Here is a 22,840-nt window from a genome sequence, read left to right on the forward strand (position 1 = left end):
CTTCAAATTCAAAATCCTACAGTCACTGCTGGAAAGGGTTAAAATATGCAAAAATGCTTGAAAACTGATGAATCTGCAGGAGCTGGAGGATTTTTCTGAAGAACAGAGCTCAGTTTAACTGCTCAGGACAAACAAGAGACTCATGAACAACCATCACAAAACATAAAAACAGTCGTGGATCATCAGGTAACCACACACAGTATTGAGAATCAATGGTTCACATACTTATGAATGGGGTTGTTTTAATAAATTCAGCTATTGTTTTGTCTTGTGAACTAAATGCAAAAATCTTTTATGTAAAATATCTTACTCAGGACAGTACTAAACAAAACATAACATGTTTTTTTTATTATCCCTCTCATTTTATTAAAATAATTCTCATTTTCACAGATTCTGCAAGGGGTTCACATACTTTTTCATGCCACCGTATATCATGGCATTCTCTCGTTTTAAGTAAATCGTGCGCATGATATAATAAATCATTTCCTTGTTTTACTAAATCGTGGCCACGTTGTAATAATAATTAATTAAATGTAATATAAGTCTCTGATGTCTCCAGAATGTGTCTGTGAAGTTTCAGCTCAAAATACCCCACAGATCATTTATTATAGCTTGTCAAATTTGCTCCTATTTGAGTGTGAGCAAAAACACAGCATTTTTGTGTGTGTCTCTTTAAATGCAAATGAGCTGCTGCTCCCGGCCCCCTTTCCAGAAGAGGGCGGAGCTTTAACAGCTCAACAACAACAAAGCAGGAGAATCTCACGCAGCCAAAATGAGGATTGTCAGTAACGGTGTTCAGCCTGACACTGACATCTCCCTTTGCATTGAACTTTGAGCGTCGTAACTTTGCAGATGTTGTTTATGCTCAAACAGCAACATTACACACTGACTAAAGTTAAAAAAGTGAAATCAAGGACTCCTTTAAATCAAAACAAGTGAATGAATTCATAAAACGTGGCCAAAATTTACTAAAACAAGTCATGTGAACATGTGAATTCTTCATTTGTGGCCACGATTGAACTAAAACGAGAGATCGAATTCTTAATTCGTGAACACGATCTATATATATTTTTATCATGTGTGGGGCTCCGCAGATATGTAACGAACATTCAGAAAATGTGTTTATTACTGTAAATGTAAGTTTAAGATGGCTGGTATTACTCTGGTTAACTAAATTGCTATTTGTAAAAAAAGCATCAACAGAGGCTCAGGAACTTCATGGCAGTTTCACAACAGCTTCATTCCAATCAATCACCAGATTTAATAATAGTTTAAAAGTATACACAAAGAAGTGTTCATATCATTTGAATATCAAAGGGGAGGAGTCCAACTTTCTAATGGCTGCAGCTGAAAGCGAACCAGGAACATCTTCAACTGGAAACATAATCCTAAAAATGTTCAGTTCATGTTTGAGTCTGGAGTTTCCCATCCGGAGGGTATAGAGAGGATTTCAGTGTTACGTACTTGAATTGTCCGTTTCAAAGTGGACATCCGCTGTCTGTCAATTGTTTGTCGGGTTTAGTTCCTCTCATCCTACCTTTTCAATGTCTGGAAGGAGAGGATCCGTGACTGGAGTCTGTCAGCTCGTGTATTTGATCTTGGATATCTGTGGTGGGGCGGTTAAGGTGGAAGTCGTGGAAACCACGGGGGCCATGGCGGCATTTCGGCTGCTCACAAACATGGGATCCAAACAAGCCACTTTGGCTGCGAAGAACGCGTGGATGCAGTGGAGAACTGCAAAGAGGTTGGAGAATTCCAGTTCCTGGAAGAATCAGGGGGGAAAATTACCATGAAGGTGTGCTGGAAAAAAGGAGGCAGCCTCAAGCAGAAATCAAATCAAACTTGGTGCATGAAAGTGCTTATACTTTTGGCCTACAGGGGGAAAATAATCAAACAGGAAACTCATATAAACGCACTTTATTTTTATCTGCTTCCTTCAGCTATTTCTTTTGCGCCAGCAACATTATGATGTTTCGAAAAGTTTCCTAAGAATTGAGGTTACAATAAAGTGTATGATATTCCTGCTGACAATCCATGAATACTTTTTTCACGCTTCAGGTATATTAAAATGCTAAAGAGTGAGAAACATTTTGAACCTTCATAAACAGACTTTATGAAGCCAATAACAAAAACAAAAGTGCAGCGTAAACTCACCTTTGCTTCAATAAGTTTTGTGTCTTGATTCTGGAACAGGAACTTGATTTTACTCTTTCCATCATCTGATGATCCTTTAAGCTGGGAGAACTTATATCTCCACAGCACTGCCTGTAATGAAGGTTTAAATTATTCGCATTAATAACTCTACAGACATGAAAACATTTTCTACTCAGTTTGGAAAATTACTTCATATTTGTGTTGAATATTTCATAACGCCCATTAAGCTGTTATTTATTACTTTTTGTGTTCCTTTGACAATGACATTTTTTTTAGCAAAAAATTATTTTGCATATTTCGAACAGACCAGGCACATTATATACAACCGTCGCAAGTGTCGAAACTCATTGTGATTTTATCTGGCTGGTTTAATATGTGACTTCTGGAGCAAAATAAACGTCCTATTACTGGATACCCTATATATTAAAGGGATAGTTCACCCAAAAATGAAAATTCTGTCATCATTTACTCACCCTCAAGTTGTTCCAAACCTGTATGAATTACTTTCACAAAGGAAGATCTTTGGAAGAATGTTTGTAACAAAGTAGATCTCAAATAAAAATACAATGTGGGGCGAGATCTGCTTGGTTACAAACATTCTTCCAAATATCTTCTTTTGTGTTCAGCAGAACAAAGAAATTCATACAGGTTTGGAACAACTTGAGGGTGAGTAAATGATGACAGAATTTTCATTTTTGGCTGAACTATCGCTTTAAGCACGCTAGATAAACTTCTGATGCCGAATTTTCCACTGGAGTAAAAGTTGATCCTTAAACCTGGAGAGAAAAGAAGCATTTGGTTTCCCTCATGTTTTTCCAATGGGTTTTTAGAATATAAATGTGATTTTTTTTTTATTCAAATAAAGTCTGTGGTGAACATGGCTTGAAAAGACTTGGATGTTTTGTTCTACCACATAAATCATACTTCTACAGTGCATTTTGAAGCTGCTGTTGAAAAATAAGGACTTACTTTCATAAAGATGTGAGTTTATGTGTATGATGAATCGTAAAACCATTGCAGACCTTATTTAGCAAACTTGGCAATTATAGCAACACACAGTGCCGTTCAAAAGTTTGGGGTCAGTATGATTGTTTTTGAAAGTTTTTATGCTCACCAAGGCTGCATTTATGTGATTAAATTATAGTAAAAACCGTAATATTGTGAAATATTATTACAATACAAAAGAACTGTTTCCTATTTGAATATATTGTAAAATGTAATTTATTCCTTTAATGCAACGCTGAATTTTCAGCATCATTACTCCAGTCTTCAGTGTCACATGATCCTTCAGATATTATTCTAATATGATGATTTGCTGCTCAAGAAGCATTTATGATTATTATATATTGTGAAAACACCTTAATATGTTGGTGGAAACTGAGATACATTATTTTCAGGATTCAAAAGAACAGCATTTATTTGAAATAGAAATCTTTTGTAACATTATAAATGTCTTTTTCTGATCAATTTAATGCATCATTTCTGAAAAAAAAAGTATTTCATTCAAAAAATAATTTGACTTAGCCCAAACTTTTGAACAGTAGTGTATATTCTTAAAAACACAAATGCTTTAAAGTTCACATTTGAGGTGTACGGAAGAGGATTAGGGCCAAGCAATAATAAAAAAATAAAACCATCTCGAGATTAAAGTTGTTAAATTTCGAGAAAAAAGTCGAGAAAAAATGTTGAGAATAAAGTCATTAAATTACGAGAAAAAACTCGTTAAATTTCGAGAAAAAAGTTTAGATAAAATGTTGAGAATAAAGTCATTAAATTACGAGAAAAAAATGGTTAATTTTCGAGAAAAAAGTCGAGATAAAACGTTGAGAATAAACTCGTTAAATTACGAGAAAAAAAACTGTTAAATTTCGAGAAAAAAGTCGAGATAAAATGTTGAGAATAAACTCGTTAAATTACGAGAAAAAAGTCGAGATAAAACGTTGAGAATAAACTCGTTAAATTACGAGAAAAAAAAATGTTAAATTTCGAGAAAAAAGTCGAGATAAAATGTTGAGAATAAACTCGTTAAATTACGAGAAAAAAGTCGAGATAAAATGTTGAGAATAAACTCGTTAAATTACGAGAAAAAAGTTGAGATAAAATGTTGAGAATAAAGTCATTAAATTACAAGAAAAAAGTCGTTAAATTACGCGAAAAAACTCGTTAAATTTCGAGAAAAAAGTTGAGATAAAATGTTCAGAATAAACTCGTTAAATTACGAGAAAAAAACTTGTTAAATTTCGAGGAAAAAGTCGAGATAAAATGTTGAGAATAAAGTCATTAAATTACAAGAAAAAAATCGTAAAATTTTGAGAAAAAAGTCGAGATAAAACGTTGAGAATAAACTCATTAAATTAGGAGAAAAAAACGTTAAATTTCGAGAAAAAAGTCGAGATAAAACGTTGAGAAAAAAGTCGTTAAATTACGAGAAAAAACTCGTTAAATTTCGAGAAAAAAGTCGAGAAAAAAGTCGAGAAAAATGTTCAGAATAAACTCATTAAATTACGAGAAAAAAACTTGTTAAATTTCGAGGAAAAAGTCGAGATAAAATGTTGAGAATAAAGTCATTAAATTACGAGAAAAAAGTCGTTAAATTTCGAGAAAAAAGTCGAGATAAAATGTTGAGAATAAACTCGTTAAATTAGGAGAAAAAAACTTGTTAAATTTTGAGAAAAAAGTCGAGATAAAACGTTGAGAATAAAGTCATTAAATTACGAGAAAAAAGTCATTAAATTACGCAAAAAAACTCGTTAAATTTCGAGAAAAAAGTCGAGATAAAATGTTCAGAATAAACCCGTTAAATTACGAGAAAAAACTTAAATTACGAGAAAAAACTTGTTAAATTTCGAGGAAAAAGTCGAGATAAAATGTTGAGAATAAAGTCATTAAATTACGAGAAAAAAGTCATTAAATTACGCGAAAAAACTCGTTAAATTTTGAGAAAAAAGTCGAGATAAAACGTTGAGAATAAACTCGTTAAATTACGAGAAAAAACTCGTTAAATTTCGAGAAAAAAGTCGAGATAAAACGTTGAGAATAAAGTCATTAAATTACGAGAAAAAAGTCATTAAATTACGCGAAATTTCGAAAAAAGTCGAGATCGTTAAATTTCGAGAAAAAAGTCGAGATAAAATGTTCAGAATAAACTTGTTAAATTACAAGAAAAAACTTGTTAAATTTCGAGGAAAAAGTCGAGATAAAATGTTGAGAATAAAGTCATTAAATTACGAGAAAAAAGTCGTTAAATTTCGCGAAAAAAGTAAAAAATTTTAAACTCGAGAAAAAAGTCGAGATAAAACGTTGAGAATAAACTCATTAAATTATGAGTTAAAACGTATTGTCAACATTTTATCTTGACTTTTTTCTTGAAATTTAACGAGTTTTTTCTCGTAATTTAACGACTTTTTTCTCGTAATTAAATGAGTTTATTCTCAACATTTTATTTCGACTTTTTTCTCGAAATTTAACGAGTTTTTTCTCGAAATTTAACAACTTTAATTTCAAGATGGTTTCATTTTTTATTATTGCTTGGCCCTAATCCTCTTCCGTAGAGGTGTGACCCACACAAAATTCAAAAATAAAAACTGGACAGCTCTAACTATCTGTTTAAAGTTATAGACGAACTGGTAAGCAATATTTTTAACACACCAAAGCCACTTTTTACTCACACTTGGCATATGCAAAGTGTTAATTCTGAACCTTGGCTGTATGAAAATATTATTTTAAATAACAGACTGGTGCCGTCTAAGAATACGCACACATTGTGACAGTATCTTTACAGAGTGCTAATCTTATCAACAACTACATCAAAAATTTACTAGGCAAATGTTTATATGTTTACCTAACATCCAGTTGACAGCATGTGTCTAAAAATGTTTGGTGTGGCATTGCAACAGAGTAGCTCTAACTAATGAGAAGTTCTTGAGAGAAATGAATATCACGTATTTTACTTAAATTCAATTCAAACTGACCTTTGACGCAGCATCGAAGCACACGAAGCCCATGCTGAAATCAATGGTGAGCCCCATGAGATGGCTGTCCACAATGCAAGCATATGTTTTACACTGAAACAGGAGATGCTTGGCATTGTTAATCAGACACAGGCAAACTGGCAGACACAAACAACTCCATCTCTTAAATGTTTAATTAGGATGATAAGTGTCGAACATAATTATTTTGGGAGAAAAATGAACATGCGTTTTTTTTGGCATGAGGCATGGTCGGGTTTTGCTGCGTTAGTTTGGTTTAGTGGGATAAATTGGCAGCGATTTTATTTGCGCTACCATGTTTTCCATGAATGTGAAACAAGCAGGAGATTGTCCTGCTATTGTCTTGCTAGAATATGGAATATAGATTTGCTTCCGTGCTACACGACTATAAACGCCACATATTATGTAATGTATTTGAAATATACATAATACATGGATCATTGGGTGTTTCTTCAACTATGGACAATTTTGATCCAGTGGACACAACAAGACTTTCACACAAGTTTAATTTGTCTACTAATAATGTCCAACAAGCTATATACATGAATTACAGAAGTTAAATATAATTTCCACTAAATCTCAAATTATTTATTGTAATATATCAAGTATTCTGGGATATTTTGTAAAGAAATTGCTAATTTTACAGATAGCATTTTATGTACCCTAAATCCACATAATTAAATAATATTTTCACAACCAGTTTTCTTATCATTATGAAAAATAAAACTATTAAAAACATTTCTGTTGATTGAAATAAAGCTTAAATATAATAAAATATAAATATTAGTTGAAAAACTTAAACTAAACGAAAATTAGAAACTGAAATAAGTTTAAGTTGTAGCACTTAAATTATTATAGAAATAAATAAAAACTAAAACTAAACCATAAATAGTAATATTTAAAAAAAAATACAAAAAAATTTAACTAAAATAAGCAAACATTAAAAATATAAAAATAAAAGATAATTTAAAATATTAATAAATCTATAAAATAGCACTGTTTCACACATTTTACACTGCATAATTGTGACACAATTACAGATTAAATTGGAAATTAATTGGAAAAATATTTTGTTCTTAAGTGATATTTTCTTCACACATCATCTTGTACTTTTAGCTTACAAAAAACTGTAAATATGCATCATTTTCACACATTAAAAACTGAAAAGTTTAAATATTTTAAATGTTTTATGCTTTGTTTAGATCTTTATGATAACATGGATGTTTGGGTCAGAGACAAGGGCAAAACAATAAAAAATCTATATGACAAGTACTGTAAAAAATGTTTAAATGTGACCTTCACAAAACAAACGGGGAAAAGATGAAATCGTTTTAATAGAAAACAACAGATGGGATACAGAAGTGCCTGTAGCTGAAGAAACACTCATTCAACCCAGGATTAGATTATATTAAAGTCTCCAAACAAAAGTGATTTCATCGTGCGTTTTTTGAACAATGTGTTTCCTTCAAGTACTGATTAACAAATCACACTTAATCTCTTCTTTGGCACGGCCTCAATCATTCAGAGTTTGTGTTGTTCAGATGGCAGCCAACATTGTCTGGCAGGTGCAGTTTTATTCGCCACGATCTGATCTCAGCTCTGTCTGTTAACCGTGCCAAGAAGACAGAGATTCGCAGCCGCGAACTAGATGTGAAATTGCCTCATTTCATTTCAGAGTTTCATTTAGTCTGTCAGAGTAACATGTAATTAAGTTTAGATTGCGCTAACTTTTGCAAACTCTGGCGGGTTCACTACCTGTATTCGTTCCACTTCGAAGAACGTGGCCATCTGAAAGGCTTTCTCCCACAGAAGCAGCTCACATTCCAGCTCCACGCTGAAGAAGATGTCCTCTCCAGAGTCCGTCTGAACACTGAAGCAGTGCTTGCGTTTGTCCACCAGCTCACTGTCCTGAAATAAGAAATGTAGTTAGAATGGCTAAACATCATGTACAGTCAAACCAAAAATTATTCAGACATTTTTGATATATTTTTACTAGTGGGTGCAGGACACTATAGTTCATTTATGTAAGTGAGGATAGCAAAATCAAGTAAACTGTGACATATTATACCCAGAAATTCTTCATACAGTGGACTACCAGTAAAATTGATACAAATTTGGAACCAAAAATTATTCAGACACTTTGATCTGACCGTGTTATCTGACATCATTAAGATAATTTTTTCTGACACAGTTTAACTCTGAGATCTTGTCATATTTTATTACCATTTTTTTAAACTATAGTGAATAAACTGAATTAATGAATGAAATGTTCAAGGTATCTGAATAAATTTTGGTTTGACTGTATGATTGGATCATTCTCAGACAGTTTTGACAAACATGTCTTTTTCATTTCAGACACAAAAAAGATTTCAAATAGTGAAAAAAAAGGCATTAAAGGTGCCCTAGAATTAAAAATTGAATTTATCTTGGCATAGTCGAATAACAAGAGTTCAGTACATGGAAATGACATACATTGAGTCTCAAACTCCATTGTTTCCTCCTTCTTATGTAAATCTCATTTGTTTAAAAGACCTCTGAAGAACAGGCGAATCTCAACAAAACACTGACTGTTACGTAACTGTCGGGATCATTAATATGTACGCCCCCAGTATTTGCATATGCCAGCCCATGATTGAGGCATTAGACAAGGGCAGAACATCTGGAGCAGCACAGCTGAATCATCAGACTAGGTAAGCAAGCAAGAACAATAGCGAAAAATGGCAGATGGAGCAATAATAACTGACATGATTCATGATAACATGATATTTTTAGAGATATGTGTAAATTGTCTTTCTAAATGTTTCGTTAGCATGTTGCTAATGTACTGTTAAATGTGGTTAAAGTTACCATCGTTTCTTACTGTATTCACGGAGACAAGAGAGCCGTCGCTATTTTCTTTTTTAAACACTTGCAGTCTGTATAATTCATAAACACAACTTCATTCTTTATAAATCTCTCCAACAGAGTAGCATTAGCCGTTAGCCACGGAGCATAGCCTCAAACTCATTCAGAATCAAATGTAAACAATATAACAGTATACAATACTCACATAATCCGACGCATGCATGCAGTATGCATGACGAACACTTTGTAAAGATCCATTTTGAGGGTTATATTAGCTGCGTAAACTTTGTTTATGCACTGTTTAAGGCAGTCGCGAGCTCCGGGGGCGGAGAGCGCGCAATTTAAAGGGACTGCAACCTGAATCTGCGCATTTCTAATGATGCCCCAAAATAGACAGTTAAAAAATTAATTTAAAAAAAATCTATGGGGTATTTTGAGCTGAAACTTCACAGACACATTCAGGGGACACCTTAGACTTATATTACATCTTGTAAAAAAAACATTCAATGGCACCTTTAATGTATAACCAAACTATATTTAAAAACAGAAAACAATCTAGAAAATCCATAAACTAGAACAAGAATACATCCGTGTATATCTTCATATATTTTTGTGAACTTTCACTAACAAAATAAGTAATTTGTAATATAAAATATGTAATGTCCCTTGATTCCTTTTTATTGGTGTCAAAACTTGTACTTTGAAAATACAAAAAGTTGTTGAAACATCCAAGGTTACTGGTGGGGCAACCCTTTTCTCATTTGTGAAATAAAAATAAATAATATAAACAAAGAACAAAAGCCAAGTTGTCCTGTCATGGCTAGTTTGGTTTATTCATTTTTAAGGACTCTTATTTTGATTTTCTTTTCATTCTGTGGTTCCTGTGTTTTCCTTGGTTGTCATGTATGTTCTCATTTGTTCCCTTGGTTACTGATTGTGTTCCTCACCTGTGTCTAGTTTAGTTCATCATTATCCTGTGCATTTATTACATGACACCATTTTCAACTAAAAACAGAACATTTTAATGTGTTTATTTACACAACAGCAGCATTTTGGGGGCCTGAAAATGCAAACTTTTGAAAACGGGTTTAAAAGTGCAAGTTTTTGAAAACTTTATCGTCTTTATGTAAAACTGTGTTTTTTCCCCCCGTTCAGTCTATAGGCGTGTAGTGTTTCTTTACAAAGTGACATCGCCTACTACTGGCCTGGGAGCAGAACACAGCGGATCCATTTGAACGGGGATCATTTTGACAATGTTGCTTTCTGTACACGAAAAAAGCAAATGAAAAACTTTTCAGTTTTTAGTACAAAGTGAGATGCACGCTTATGATTACACACGCACATGGGTTTGTCCAGCCTGAAAAATGCAGTTTTATTGTCATGATTTTTGAAACAAAATTTATCAGATAGTTGTTGTCAGATTTCATTGGTGACTTCAAACATGAAATTTAATCATAAGCTTGGTGAACAGCTTTGAAGAATTTGATGTTTCCCCATTCAAAGAGATAGGAGCTGTACTTGCATGCCTGAAATAGCGGCGTTTCAAAGATGGCCGCCCATTGAAATGACTTAAATTGACTTTGTTTTTACTCAAATGAATAACCAAAGAACAAGAACCTATAGGAGGACAGGACACTGATTTGTCACCTATTAAATATCTGATACCATCACAGTATTCATTTGTGACCCTTGACCACAAAACCAGTCATAAGATTAAATTTTTTCGAAATTGAGCATATGAAAGCTGAATGAATAAGCTTTCCATTGATGTATGGTTTGTCTGAGATACAACTATTTGAAAATCTGGAATCTGAGAGTGCAAAAAAATCAAAATATTGAGAAAATCACCTTTAAAGTTGTCCAAATAAAGTCCTTAGCAACACATATCCACTCACAAAAATAAATCTTTGAAATATTTACGGTAGGAAATTGACAAAATATCTTAATGGAACATGATCTTTACTTAATATCCCAACGATTTTTGGCATGAAAGAAAAATTGATAATTTTGACCCATACAGTGCATGGTTGGCTATTGCTACAAATATACCCGTGAGACTTACAACTGGTTTTGTGGTCCAGGGTCACATTTGTAAGGCAGGTGTCAGCTGTAATGCATGAAAGTCCAGAGTACTTAAACTTGTACCTTCAGTATCTTGAACATAATCTCATAGACGGTGAAGCTTTTCTCCGCTCTGGTCCAGTCCCAGGTGGTGACCTGGAGGAGTTTAGATTGCTGTCAGTCTCCAGAAGTCACAGACAGTGCATTATTTAGCTCAGTCAGAGAACGCGAGATTCACTCGCTCTCACTGTGTCCCTAGGGCTGATTCAAATGCTACATGAAATAAACAAAGTCCTGCTCGCCGATGAAAGAGGGATAAACCCCTGAGATCTCATGTATGAGGATGACTCACGCTGAGCATCTGCAGTAACCTCTAATACCCAAAGGCCAGTGAAGATGGATCATGATGGAACAGAGAACTCAGGAGTGTTTTCTTCTGACTGAAGTGGCTCAGAGCAGAGTTTTCAAATGTCAGAATACCAGTCAAAAACAGACTGCTTGTGTAAACACATACACACACAGGTTTTGTTTTTGTGAATTATGGGGACATTCCATAGGCATAATTGTTTTTATACTGTACAAACCGTATTTTCTATCGCCCTACGCCAACCCTACATTTAAACCTACCCATCACAGGAAACTGTGCACATTTTTACTTTCTCAAAATAAACTCATTCTCTATGATTTATAAGCCTTTTGAAAAATGGGGACATGGGGTAATGTCCTCTTAAGCCACCCTTTCCTTAATACCCATGTCATACCCATGTCATTATACAAATTTGTGTCCTGATATGTCACAAAAACACGCACTCACACACACACACACACACACACACACACACATTAGGTGATCATCTAAAGACCTCCCTGATGCATGGAAAAGGACAGTTATATAGGGTTTGGGAGTAGTGCATCAGCTTGGTTGAGCTAGTTGGTTAAACTAGCTATTATTATCATAAATATTAGTATCAATATGATAATAATAATACATTCTAAATATAAAATATATTTTTTTTAAATAAATAATTTGACAAATAATACATTTAATGAGCTGAATAAATAAATAAATATAAATTCAATAATATAATATAATATAATATAATATAATATAATATAATATAATTTAATTTCTGGTCTTATTGAGTATGATGCATGAGGGCATGTTGTTTCTTGTTTGTCCAAGAAAAAAAGTAAATTTTTATTTATACTGTAAATTTTTAATTTCTTTCATTTTTAATTAATAAATGAATTTATATAATTGAATAAATAAATGTAAAAGTAATTTAATAATAATAATAATAATAATAACTTTTTTTACTTAATATGTTTCTGGTCTTGTGTGTATGAAGTTAGGCACGACATTTCACCGAATTTTTTTTTGTTTGTTTTTTTAATAAAAAATATAAAAATATTAGAAATTATTTTAAATAAATAATTTGGTCAATTGTAATTAATTTAATAAATAAATGTAATGATAATAATAATCATAATAATAATAATAATGGTAACACTTTAGTTTAGGGTCCAATTCTCACTATTAACTAGTTGCTTATTAGCATGCATATTACTAGGATATTGGCTGTTTATTAGTACTTATAAAGCACATATTAATGCCTTATTCTGCATGATCATATTTTACATCTCCTAATCCTATCAATACCAAAACTTAACAGCTACCTTACTATTAATAAGCAGTAATTAGGAGTTTTTTGAGGCAAAAGTCACAGTTAATAGTGAGAATTGGATCCTAATCTAAAGTGTGACCATAATAATAATTAACCTTTTACACATGTTTCTGGTCTTATGCATTTAATAATGAAGTTACTGCCCATAAAATAAAATGATGGTCTCCATAATCTTAAATGAAATGCCTTTCAATTTCATTTTACAACCTAGTGACATATAGAGACATTTTTCACAATCGACTAAATTCCCAGTTGCTAATATCAAGTCTTTTTTTTTTCTGCTTGAAAGTCCTGTGTTACTCAGAGATGTGTCAGATTATGGAAGTAATAGGTTCTGAACACTGTTGGAGACCAACAAACATACAAAACCAGCTTAACCAAAATTGTCTTTGTGCAGCTGAACTGTTTTCATGTCAAAAATGCTTTGAAATCAAACTTTCTATCCAATCCTTCCTCAAAGGCATCATGTCAAGTGTTTATTGCCCTGAGTGGAGGAGAACATCTTCAGAACAAGCTGAAATAACCTGAGAGAGCCTTTGCACAAACTGCTGAGCGTCGTAAGTTCTCTCCAATGTCATTTTGCATCTGCGTATCTCATAATAGGTTTTCACGTCCAAACTTTTGATCTTCCTCCCACTCCACCATCAAATTACGATTAATGGCAGATTGGATGAAGCTCTTTCATGTCTCGATCTCTTCAGGATAAATTAATTAAGTGGCAACATCTACAAGCACCAACTACAGCAATTCCTCATTTCATCAGGACCGTACCATCTGATGTGACATACAGGGGGAGTCCGAGAGTTAAAGACCGCTGTTATCAATGTTATCTCCACATTAGGAGAGGTTTACCTATAATGAGACACTTCTCAGATTATCATTCATGTTTTAGTCCAAATTATTTCCCAGAATTATAATGAAGGCGCTTAAATTAATAGCTGATTGTGTATGGAGATTAGGCTTTATTGAACAGAGGAGTTAGAGCATCAGGTTAGGTGATTTAGCCTGAGGCTCAACAGATTAATGGATTTCATAAAGTCGATAATAACTGAAGCAAATAATGTGGACTAAGGAGTGAAAATGGACAATTCTTTAAAGAGACAGTTCATTTAAATTGTTCATTTGTCATTATTTACTCATCATTAAGTCATTCCATGTTATTTTAGTATTATTTGTATATTATAGCATTCATTAATATTTTAAAAGTTTACACTTTTATATATATATATATATATATATATATATATATATATATATATATATATATATATATATATATATATATATTTCTGTTTAGCTTTGGCATTTCAGTTTTAGTACTTCAATACTTATTAATAACTTATTACTTATAATTTATAACTTATTTTATTTAGTTGCCAAGGCAAAATTTCTCATTTCTGTTAAGTTTTTTAAGTTTTCTTTAGAATATTTATATTTTATTTTATTTCAGCCTTATTTTCAATTTCAATTAATGAAAACCAATTTAAATAGTTTTAAGTCATTCCATGTTATTTTAGTATTATTTGTATATTATAGCATTCATTAATATTTTAAAAGTTTACATTTTTATATTTGTAGTTTTATATATATATATATATATATATATATATATATATATATATATTAGTGCTGTCAATTCGATTAATCACAATTAATCGCATTAACATAAAAGTTTGTGTTTACATAATATATGTGTGTACATATTATATGTATATATACACATTTATATACATAATATATATATATATATTGTAATAATATAAATACACACACATATTATGTAACCTACTTTTATATTAGATGCGATTAATCGATTTGACAGCACAAAAAAAAAAAAATATATATATATATATATATATATATATATATATATATATATATATATATATATATATATATATATATATATATATATATATATTTCTGTTTAGCTTTGGCATTTCAGTTTCAGTACTTCAATACTTATTAATAACTTATTACTTATAATTTATAACTTATTTTATTTAGTTGCCAAGGCAAAATTTCTCATTTCTGTTAAGTTTTTTAAGTTTTCTTTAGAATATTTATATTTTATTTTATTTCAGCCTTATTTCAATTAATGAAAACCAATTTGAATAGTTTTAGTTTACAATAACAACACTGATATGCTGTTATTTTATCTAATGGAATATGAAAGGAGAATTTTTAAATAAACTTTTTCCCATACAACAAAAGTTCACAGTCTTCACGTTCATGTTCAGTTCACGTCTGCTCCAAAAAGGACAAAAAAAAATCTCCATAAAAGTAATCTTTATGACTTGTGTGCTATATTCCAAGTCATACGATAATTTTGTGTTAATAAAACACAAACATATAGGACTTACACTGCCGAAATAGAATACTTCTCTACATAGTATGCGAGAAACAGTACACCAACAGAGTAGTATGTCTGAATACATAGTATTCAAAAAACAACAGGCGAATGCACACTTTACTATCCCATGAGGCCACGGGAGAGGATTTGTGAATGCCAATGAAGTGACAGAACTGACGCTGGTAGGTCACATGACGGTAACATCGTGGCGGATGTAGTACGTCCGAATTTCGTTCATACTACCCATCATACTACATACTTTTTTAACAGTTGCGAAGTAAGTTCAAATTCAAATGTAGTAGCTATGCTATTTCAAACACACTCTAAGTCTTTTGTGTTCCACTAAAAACAGTAAAAAGGTTTGAGGATTTTTTGGGTCATGTATTCCTTTAACAATTCTTCAGTGCAATGAACTGCTAACAACTGAACAACTCAGGAAAAGTTTCAACAAGAGTCTGAGGTTCTTTCATAATTGTCACCATTTTTTTCAGCCAATGTTGCCCCAAGTAGAACAAATATTGTGTGCATATGCTAAATATAAAATCATATAAAAGTGAGCTACTGAAACTGAAAGGCTCTTGATGCAGTAAATCATGCAGAAGAACTCACTGGAGGTGCGGAAAATTTGAAGAGAGATGAACCCCTCAAGGCAAGAAACTTTGGTGTGTACATTCGGTCCTGAACAGAATCTTGTTCTTTCTCGTCTACCCAGCCCATATATATGATCTAAAAGACAGAAAAACACAAAAGAGAATATGTCAAATAGGTTCTAGAAGTACTAAGATGCACCAAGTAATTAGTCTGCGCAGCATTTCTCCCCTTACATTCATCAAATCGAACATTCGTCAAATAATTAAGTCCAATTCAAAGCTTGATCATTTAAAATGCCACAACACTCCTGCATGAGAGGTCACAGACTACAATCGGACACTGTGACCTAATATCTGTCAGTCTGTGTGATGTCACGTCGTTTTGAGGAGCACAGCATCAGGCGGTTCAGAGAATCTCGATGCCCTGTGAACTTGACTCTTGGCTTTCTGCGGGGTACATGCGTCACAACGCATGAAGAACAGCGGCTCTTGTCAGAAAACATCATCGTGGGACTTCATTCAAGTGCGGTGACCACTTGAGCCACTCTCTCTATCGGGGCTTTATCTGGATCTCTGCGGGCTTTCTGTCACTCTTTCAGGGTCCAATTCGCACCTTCTCAACCATTCAGATTCAGTTTCCTTACCTGCTGGTTTACTGGAAAGTTTCTGTTTATCTTCTTCACCTGAAATACAGTTAGAAAGATTTAACAGATTACATTTGTGAAAATGTGTTTAGGTAAAAATACATATCGAAATAAATAAAATAAATTATATTTAATGTGTAGACCTTTACAAACAGTTTTATATATTTATAATAATATATATTTAAAGATATATGTGTGCACTATAAGAATGAACTATTGTTAAAATTAATTAGATTGTTAAAAATATATTTACATATTATAAAACAATATACTGAAATATATAAATAATAAATACATTATTTACATATTATATATATATATATATATATATATATATATATACACACACACCTTTAAATATATTTTCATATATATTTAGAATAATATATTTTTTAACTATATTTAAAGATTATGTGTGCAATATAAATAATGAATTAGAGTAATAGATTAAATGTATATATTTTAAAATATATATTGAAATTTTAAATAAATATAAAAATAAATAAATATATTTAAAATATTTTATATATAATATTTAATATCTATATACTTTTAAATATATATTTATTTATTTAGAATAATATATTTAAAATATATTTGATGTGACAGATCACATTTTTGAAAATGTGTTTAGGTAAAAATACATATTGAAATAAATAAATTAATAAGCTTATATATTATATTTAATGTATAGACCTTTAAAAAATAGTTTATATATTTATAATAATATATATTTAAAGATGATGTGTACACTATAATAATGAACTATTGTTAAAATTGATTGTTAAAAATATATTTACATATTATAAAACAATATACTGAAATATATCAATAATAAATAAATAAATGTGTATATATATATATATATATATATATATATATATATATACACAATTTTAAATAAATTTTTATATATTTATAATAATATATTTTAAAAATTTATTTAAAGATTATATGTGCACTATAAGTAATAGATTAGAGAAATAGATTAAATATATATATTTTAAGATATATATTGAAATTTAAAATAAATATAAAAATAAATAAATATATTTCAAATGTTCTATTTATTATATTTAATATCTATATGCCTTTAAATATATTTTTATATTTAGCATAATATATATTTAAAAAATATTTAAAAGAAGAGTCAACTATAAGCAGGCCTATATATTTTTGTGGATGAAATCTGTGAAAATGCTGTGAGTTTATGGCAGTACTATCTGTTTTTTCCACCAATGTCAGTCAAATTTTGCTTTTTACATTTACATTTTAAATTTAGCAGATGCTTTTATCCAAAAGGATTTACAAATAAGGAACATTGCAAGTGATTTACTGTATCATAAGTCAACTTAGTGCAAGAAACACTAAACATAAATGGACTTTAGGGATGAAAATATATTCCACAAAACTGTACGACATGACCCCTTTAATATAGAGCTTTTATGAATCCTTTTAAATCGAAGGGTATACGTCAATCCCCCTGAACAACCTCGGATTTTCTAGACATCTCAATGATAAATCATAACAAAAGGCCAGCAAAGTACGGCAATCTGCTTCACAGATATAAAATAAAGCGCTGTGGTGATCACCGAATGACCTTTACCGTGTCTCAGCTCAATTATTCAAGTAGCAGATAAAAGAACATCATAAATCTTGTGTGTTTCAGACCAACCAAGGTACTGGTGCACCCAGAACCCAGGAGAGAGTCGCTGCTGCTGTGAAGCTTTATTCAAGATTAACATTCATACTAGCTTCATTACCCACGTAACCCCGGCCAGTCACTGCTGCCTCACAAATGACTCTAATAGTTCCATTTGAATGTGGAATGAGGCTTTATCTTCCTCGCAGGAAATGGACTGAAAGCTCATCCAGATGGTCCCTCTGCAGGATAATCCAAAGCAAACGCTACAGTACATTGTTGTGAGGAGCAAACCTATCATCTTCTTTGAGAGGATTTTTTGGCAAATGCTAAACACACTCAAAATAAATGAACGCAAGATGGAAAATGGTGGATTTTTGCATGGGGATGCTTAAAGTGAGTGATCTGGGCCATGAGGCACACTCTGTAACGTTCCCTAGTAATTAAGAGTGAAATCCTTCATTGTGAGGGAAATGCCATTTTAAGGCCTTAATCTACTGCAATGAGGGGATTACAACACATGACCTGTCTGACAAAAATGAAAATTTATGACAAATAATTCACCGTCTTCCTGCATTACCTCCATCACTGAGCATAAATGTATTTTAATCATTGTGTGTTCAGTTTATTCAGGCACAAATTGGTTCGGTACACTCTACTGCTTGCTCTCCAGAGACAATAAAGCACTATAAAGGCCCCATATACTTCAAGCAAAATCGACTGGTGTGACATCATTTTGAACAAAATCAGGCCAAAGTGAAGTTCGTTTTGTGTTGTGAGTTTGAAACAGCTTGCTAAAGTGAACTTTCGCTCTGGCTGGTAAACCCCTTTGAACTACCATTGGTTCGTGGCGATTATGTAATAAGTAGGTGTGGCTCTGAGGCTCTGCCCTCTTTGAGGTGAAACATTCATTTCTTCTGTTCAGCCCATCGAGGTCAGACGTCCACGAGTAAAAACATGAACATAGTTGTAATTTTAATTGAAAGAGACACTAAAACTGTTTTTCATGTTTAATACTATAAAGTTGCTTCTATTGTATCTATTAAAGGTGCCCTAGAATCAAAAATTGAATTTACCTCGGCATAGTTGAATAACAAGAGTTCAGTACATGGAAAAGACATACATTGAGTTTCAAACACCATTGCTTCCTCCTTCTTATATAAATCTCATTTGTTTAAAAGACCTCTGGAAAACAGGCGAATCTCAACATAACACCGACTGTTACGTAACAGTCGGGATCATTAATATGTACGCCCCCAATATTTGCATATGCCAGCCCATGTTCAAGGCATTAGACAAGGGCAGCCAGTATTAACGTCTGGATCTGTGCACAGCTGAATCATCAGACTAGGTAAGCAAGCAAGAACAATAGCGAAAAATGGCAGATGGAGCGATAATAACTGACATGATCCATGATATCATGATAATTTAGTGATATTTGTAAATTGTCTTTCTAAATGTTTCGTTAGCATGTTGCTAATGTACTGTTAAATGTGGTTAAAGTTACCATCGTTTCTTACTGTATTCGCGGAGACAAGAGCCATCGCTATTTTCATTTTTAAACACTTGCAGTCTGTATAATTCATAAACACAACTTCATTCTTTATAAATCTCTCCAACAGTGTAGCATTAGCCGTTAGCCACAGAGCATATAGCCTCAAACTCATTCAGAATCAAATGTAAACATCCAAATAAATACTATACTCACAGGAATCGATGCATGCATGCAGTATGCATGACGAACATCTTGTAAAGATCCATTTGAGGGTTATATTAGCTGTGTGAACTTTGTTTAAGCACTGTATAACTGCACTTATAGTCGAGAGCTCGGGAGGGCAGGGAGCGAGAGATTTAAAGGGGCCGCGCAGCCTGAATCGGTGCATAGTTAATGATGCCCCAAAATAGGCAGTTAAAAAAATTAATTAAAAAAAAATCTATGGGGTATTTTAAACTGAAATATTACATCTTTTGAAAAGACGTTCTACGGCACCTTTAATATACTGTATAAAGTGGTAGCCTATATAAATTAACGTGACGTGACGTGACGTGACGTGACGTGACGTGACGTGACGTGACTCGAGTGCCGAATCGCAGAGCTGGTGCAAACATCCACATCACTATGATCAGATGCTTTCTTAAAATTGTAAATTGTAATAATATTTCACAATTTTAGAGTATTTTTCATCAAATAAGCATAAGAAACGTCTTACCGACCCAAAATTTTGAACCATATACCATTAAACTTTGTCATTATCATTTTGCATTATAACTTTCCTTGTTTTAAATTCTTCAAAATCCTGAAATTATTTACTTATTTCAAGGATGAAAATAAATAAAAATCTCACATTTTCATTATCATTTCAGACATACACTATACAATGGTTAGCTTGCAAACTTGCATTTGCAGTTACAATCTAAGCAATCACTATTTGTATAAGAATTGACTGTCCACACTTTTACCATGCTGAAACTGCAGTGTACTCACGTTGTGCTTGGTGAGGGCAGAAATGTTAGTAGCTATTGCTTGCAGCCAGTCGGTGCATTCATCAGTACCGGGGCACTGAATGACCCCGCTGCACACCCCATCCACAGCAACGACTTGAAAGGCATTTTGCCTGAAGAAATTAAAAATACGCTCACTCAGGAGACATTCTATAAAAAGCAAAAATAGCTAACTAATGTCTAATTCTCCTTTTTTAAATTCGTTTAATTCAAAGCAATTTAAAAAACAGACTGATTTAATTCAATCCAATTTAAGAGTTTTCAATTACGTTCCACTTGATGTGCAAAAAGGTCTCATTTCAAATAGCTTAACCTCATCAAAGTTTGCATTTGGCATTAAAGGTCTAATGCGGTTCATTTGGGAATGGCTGTGAATTAATATAACCCTTAAAAAACTAATCAAGGAAAATCCTGTGCGACTAGAATACAAACCGAATTACCAGATGAAAGCAAGAGCAAAATACATCACATCAGGCACTGTAACTACTATCAAAGCCAGAGACAAAGTATAGGCAAACAAAACACAGATGTTTCTTGTGCGGTTCTTGCTCAGCTCACCTGCAAATGTCAGTACCTGGGACGTACTGGGACAGACGCGCGTGCAATAGGGGGATGAGTCGAAGATCCACCCATCTCTTCTCCCAGCGCAACCCCGGAGACATCGGCCAAGACGAGCAAGACAATGTGTCCTGCCGCAGATAGATCAGATACTCAGATAACAATAATAATATTTTAGTAAAATGACAATACTAATATTTATGGCGGTCTTTATTTTCTTTCTTTATTTGCTTTCAAACGTTAAACTATAAGGCTTTTATTTTGGTGGAAAACCATAGGAAGACCTTAAAGCTTCTCTTTTGCTGACAAAAGATTTATAAAACAATTTACAAATTGAAAATCTTGACCCAAACTCAGATAGATAGTCATATTGAATCTATCTATCTATGCAATAATAAAATTATTATTTACAAATATTATTTAAATAATATTTAAATTATTATTATTATTATAATTATTATTATTATTTTATTATTTTAAATATTTTAATAATATTTAAATTATTAATAATATTTAAATTATCATTTAAAAATATTTTTATAAATGTATTAGTATTGCAATAATACTATTATTACACACTAAATAAAAAATATTAAATAAATAACTAAATTAAAACTACATAAAAAAATTAGTATTTAGTAATAATAGCAATAATACTAAAAATAATAATAATAATTTGGTAAAATGACAATACTAATATTTATGTCTTAATTTCTTTGCTTTCAAATGTTAAACTATGAGGCTTTTATTTTGGCGTGAAACTTTAAGAAGACCTTAAAGCTTCTCTTTTGCTGATAAAAGATTTATAAAACAATTTACAATTTACAAATTGAAAATCTTGACCCAAACTCAGATAGATAGTCATACTGAATCTATCTATCTATGCAATAATAAAATTATTATTTAAAATATTATTTAAATAATATTTAAATTATTATTATTATTTTAAATATTTTCATAATATTTTAATTATTAATAATATTTAAATTATTATTTAATTTTTTTAAATTGTATTATTTAAATTATCATTTTTTAAATTAAAAATAGAAATGTATTACTATTGCAATTATACTACTACTACATACTAAATAAAAAAGATTAAATAAATAACTAAATTAAAACTAAATAAAAAATTAGTATTTAGTAATAATAGCAAAAATACTAAAAATAATAATAATAATTTGGTAAAATGACAATACTAATATTTATGTCTTAATTTCTTTGCTTTCAAATGTTAAACTATGAGGCTTTTATTTTGGCGTGAAACTTTAAGAAGACCTTAAAGCTTCTCTTTTGTTGAAAACAGATTTCACAAATGATTCACAAATGCAAATGACCAAAATCACATGGATGGATGGATAGATTTATTAAATTATTATTATTTAAAATAAATATTTCAATTATAAATAAATTATTTACTATTGCAATACTATTGTCCTGTCAAATAAAAAATTAGCATTTAATAATAATAATAATAACAATTTAGTAAAATGACAAATATTTATGTTAATTTTAATTTCTTTGCTTTCAAACATTAAACTAAAAGGCTTTTATTTTGGCGGTAAACTGTAGGAAGACATTGAAGTGCTGCTTTTGTTGACAACATATTGATAATCAATCACAAATGCACATTACCAAACACGCCCCAAACTCAGTCAGTCAGACAGACGAGTGTTTTTAGATGTTTACCGTGTTGTTGGGATGGTAGTTCAGATGCAAGCCACTGTCACACAATGGAGACGACGTTCCACTGCTCTGATCACTTGGTATACCTGACAAAATAAAATGAACAGGTTAAAAAACAATGTTATTTCATCG

At 31.6% G+C, this 22,840-nt stretch overlaps 1 protein-coding gene across 4 annotated transcripts in view; it reads right to left on the reverse strand.

The window, feature by feature from the left end:
• Positions 1-789: 789 nt before the first annotated feature.
• sntg1 (syntrophin, gamma 1) overlaps positions 790-22,840 on the reverse strand; it is a 73,048-nt gene continuing 50,997 nt past the window's right edge. For all 4 annotated transcript variants that reach the window (XM_048174855.1, XM_048174856.1, XM_048174854.1 and 1 more), the window contains exons 10-19: positions 22,712-22,794; positions 21,023-21,153; positions 20,448-20,577; positions 16,321-16,359; positions 15,696-15,812; positions 11,133-11,204; positions 7,899-8,051; positions 6,126-6,218; positions 2,155-2,265; positions 790-1,762 (exon numbers count right to left, since the gene is read on the reverse strand). In XM_048174855.1, coding sequence (XP_048030812.1) covers positions 1,580-1,762; positions 2,155-2,265; positions 6,126-6,218; positions 7,899-8,051; positions 11,133-11,204; positions 15,696-15,812; positions 16,321-16,359; positions 20,448-20,577; positions 21,023-21,153; positions 22,712-22,794 — 1,112 coding nt within the window. In that variant the 3' untranslated portion in view covers positions 790-1,579. The remainder of the gene's footprint in view (positions 1,763-2,154; positions 2,266-6,125; positions 6,219-7,898; positions 8,052-11,132; positions 11,205-15,695; positions 15,813-16,320; positions 16,360-20,447; positions 20,578-21,022; positions 21,154-22,711; positions 22,795-22,840) is intronic.

Source organism: Megalobrama amblycephala, linkage group LG22, assembly GCF_018812025.1.
Source record: "Megalobrama amblycephala isolate DHTTF-2021 linkage group LG22, ASM1881202v1, whole genome shotgun sequence".
Classification (NCBI taxonomy): domain Eukaryota; kingdom Metazoa; phylum Chordata; class Actinopteri; order Cypriniformes; family Xenocyprididae; genus Megalobrama; species Megalobrama amblycephala.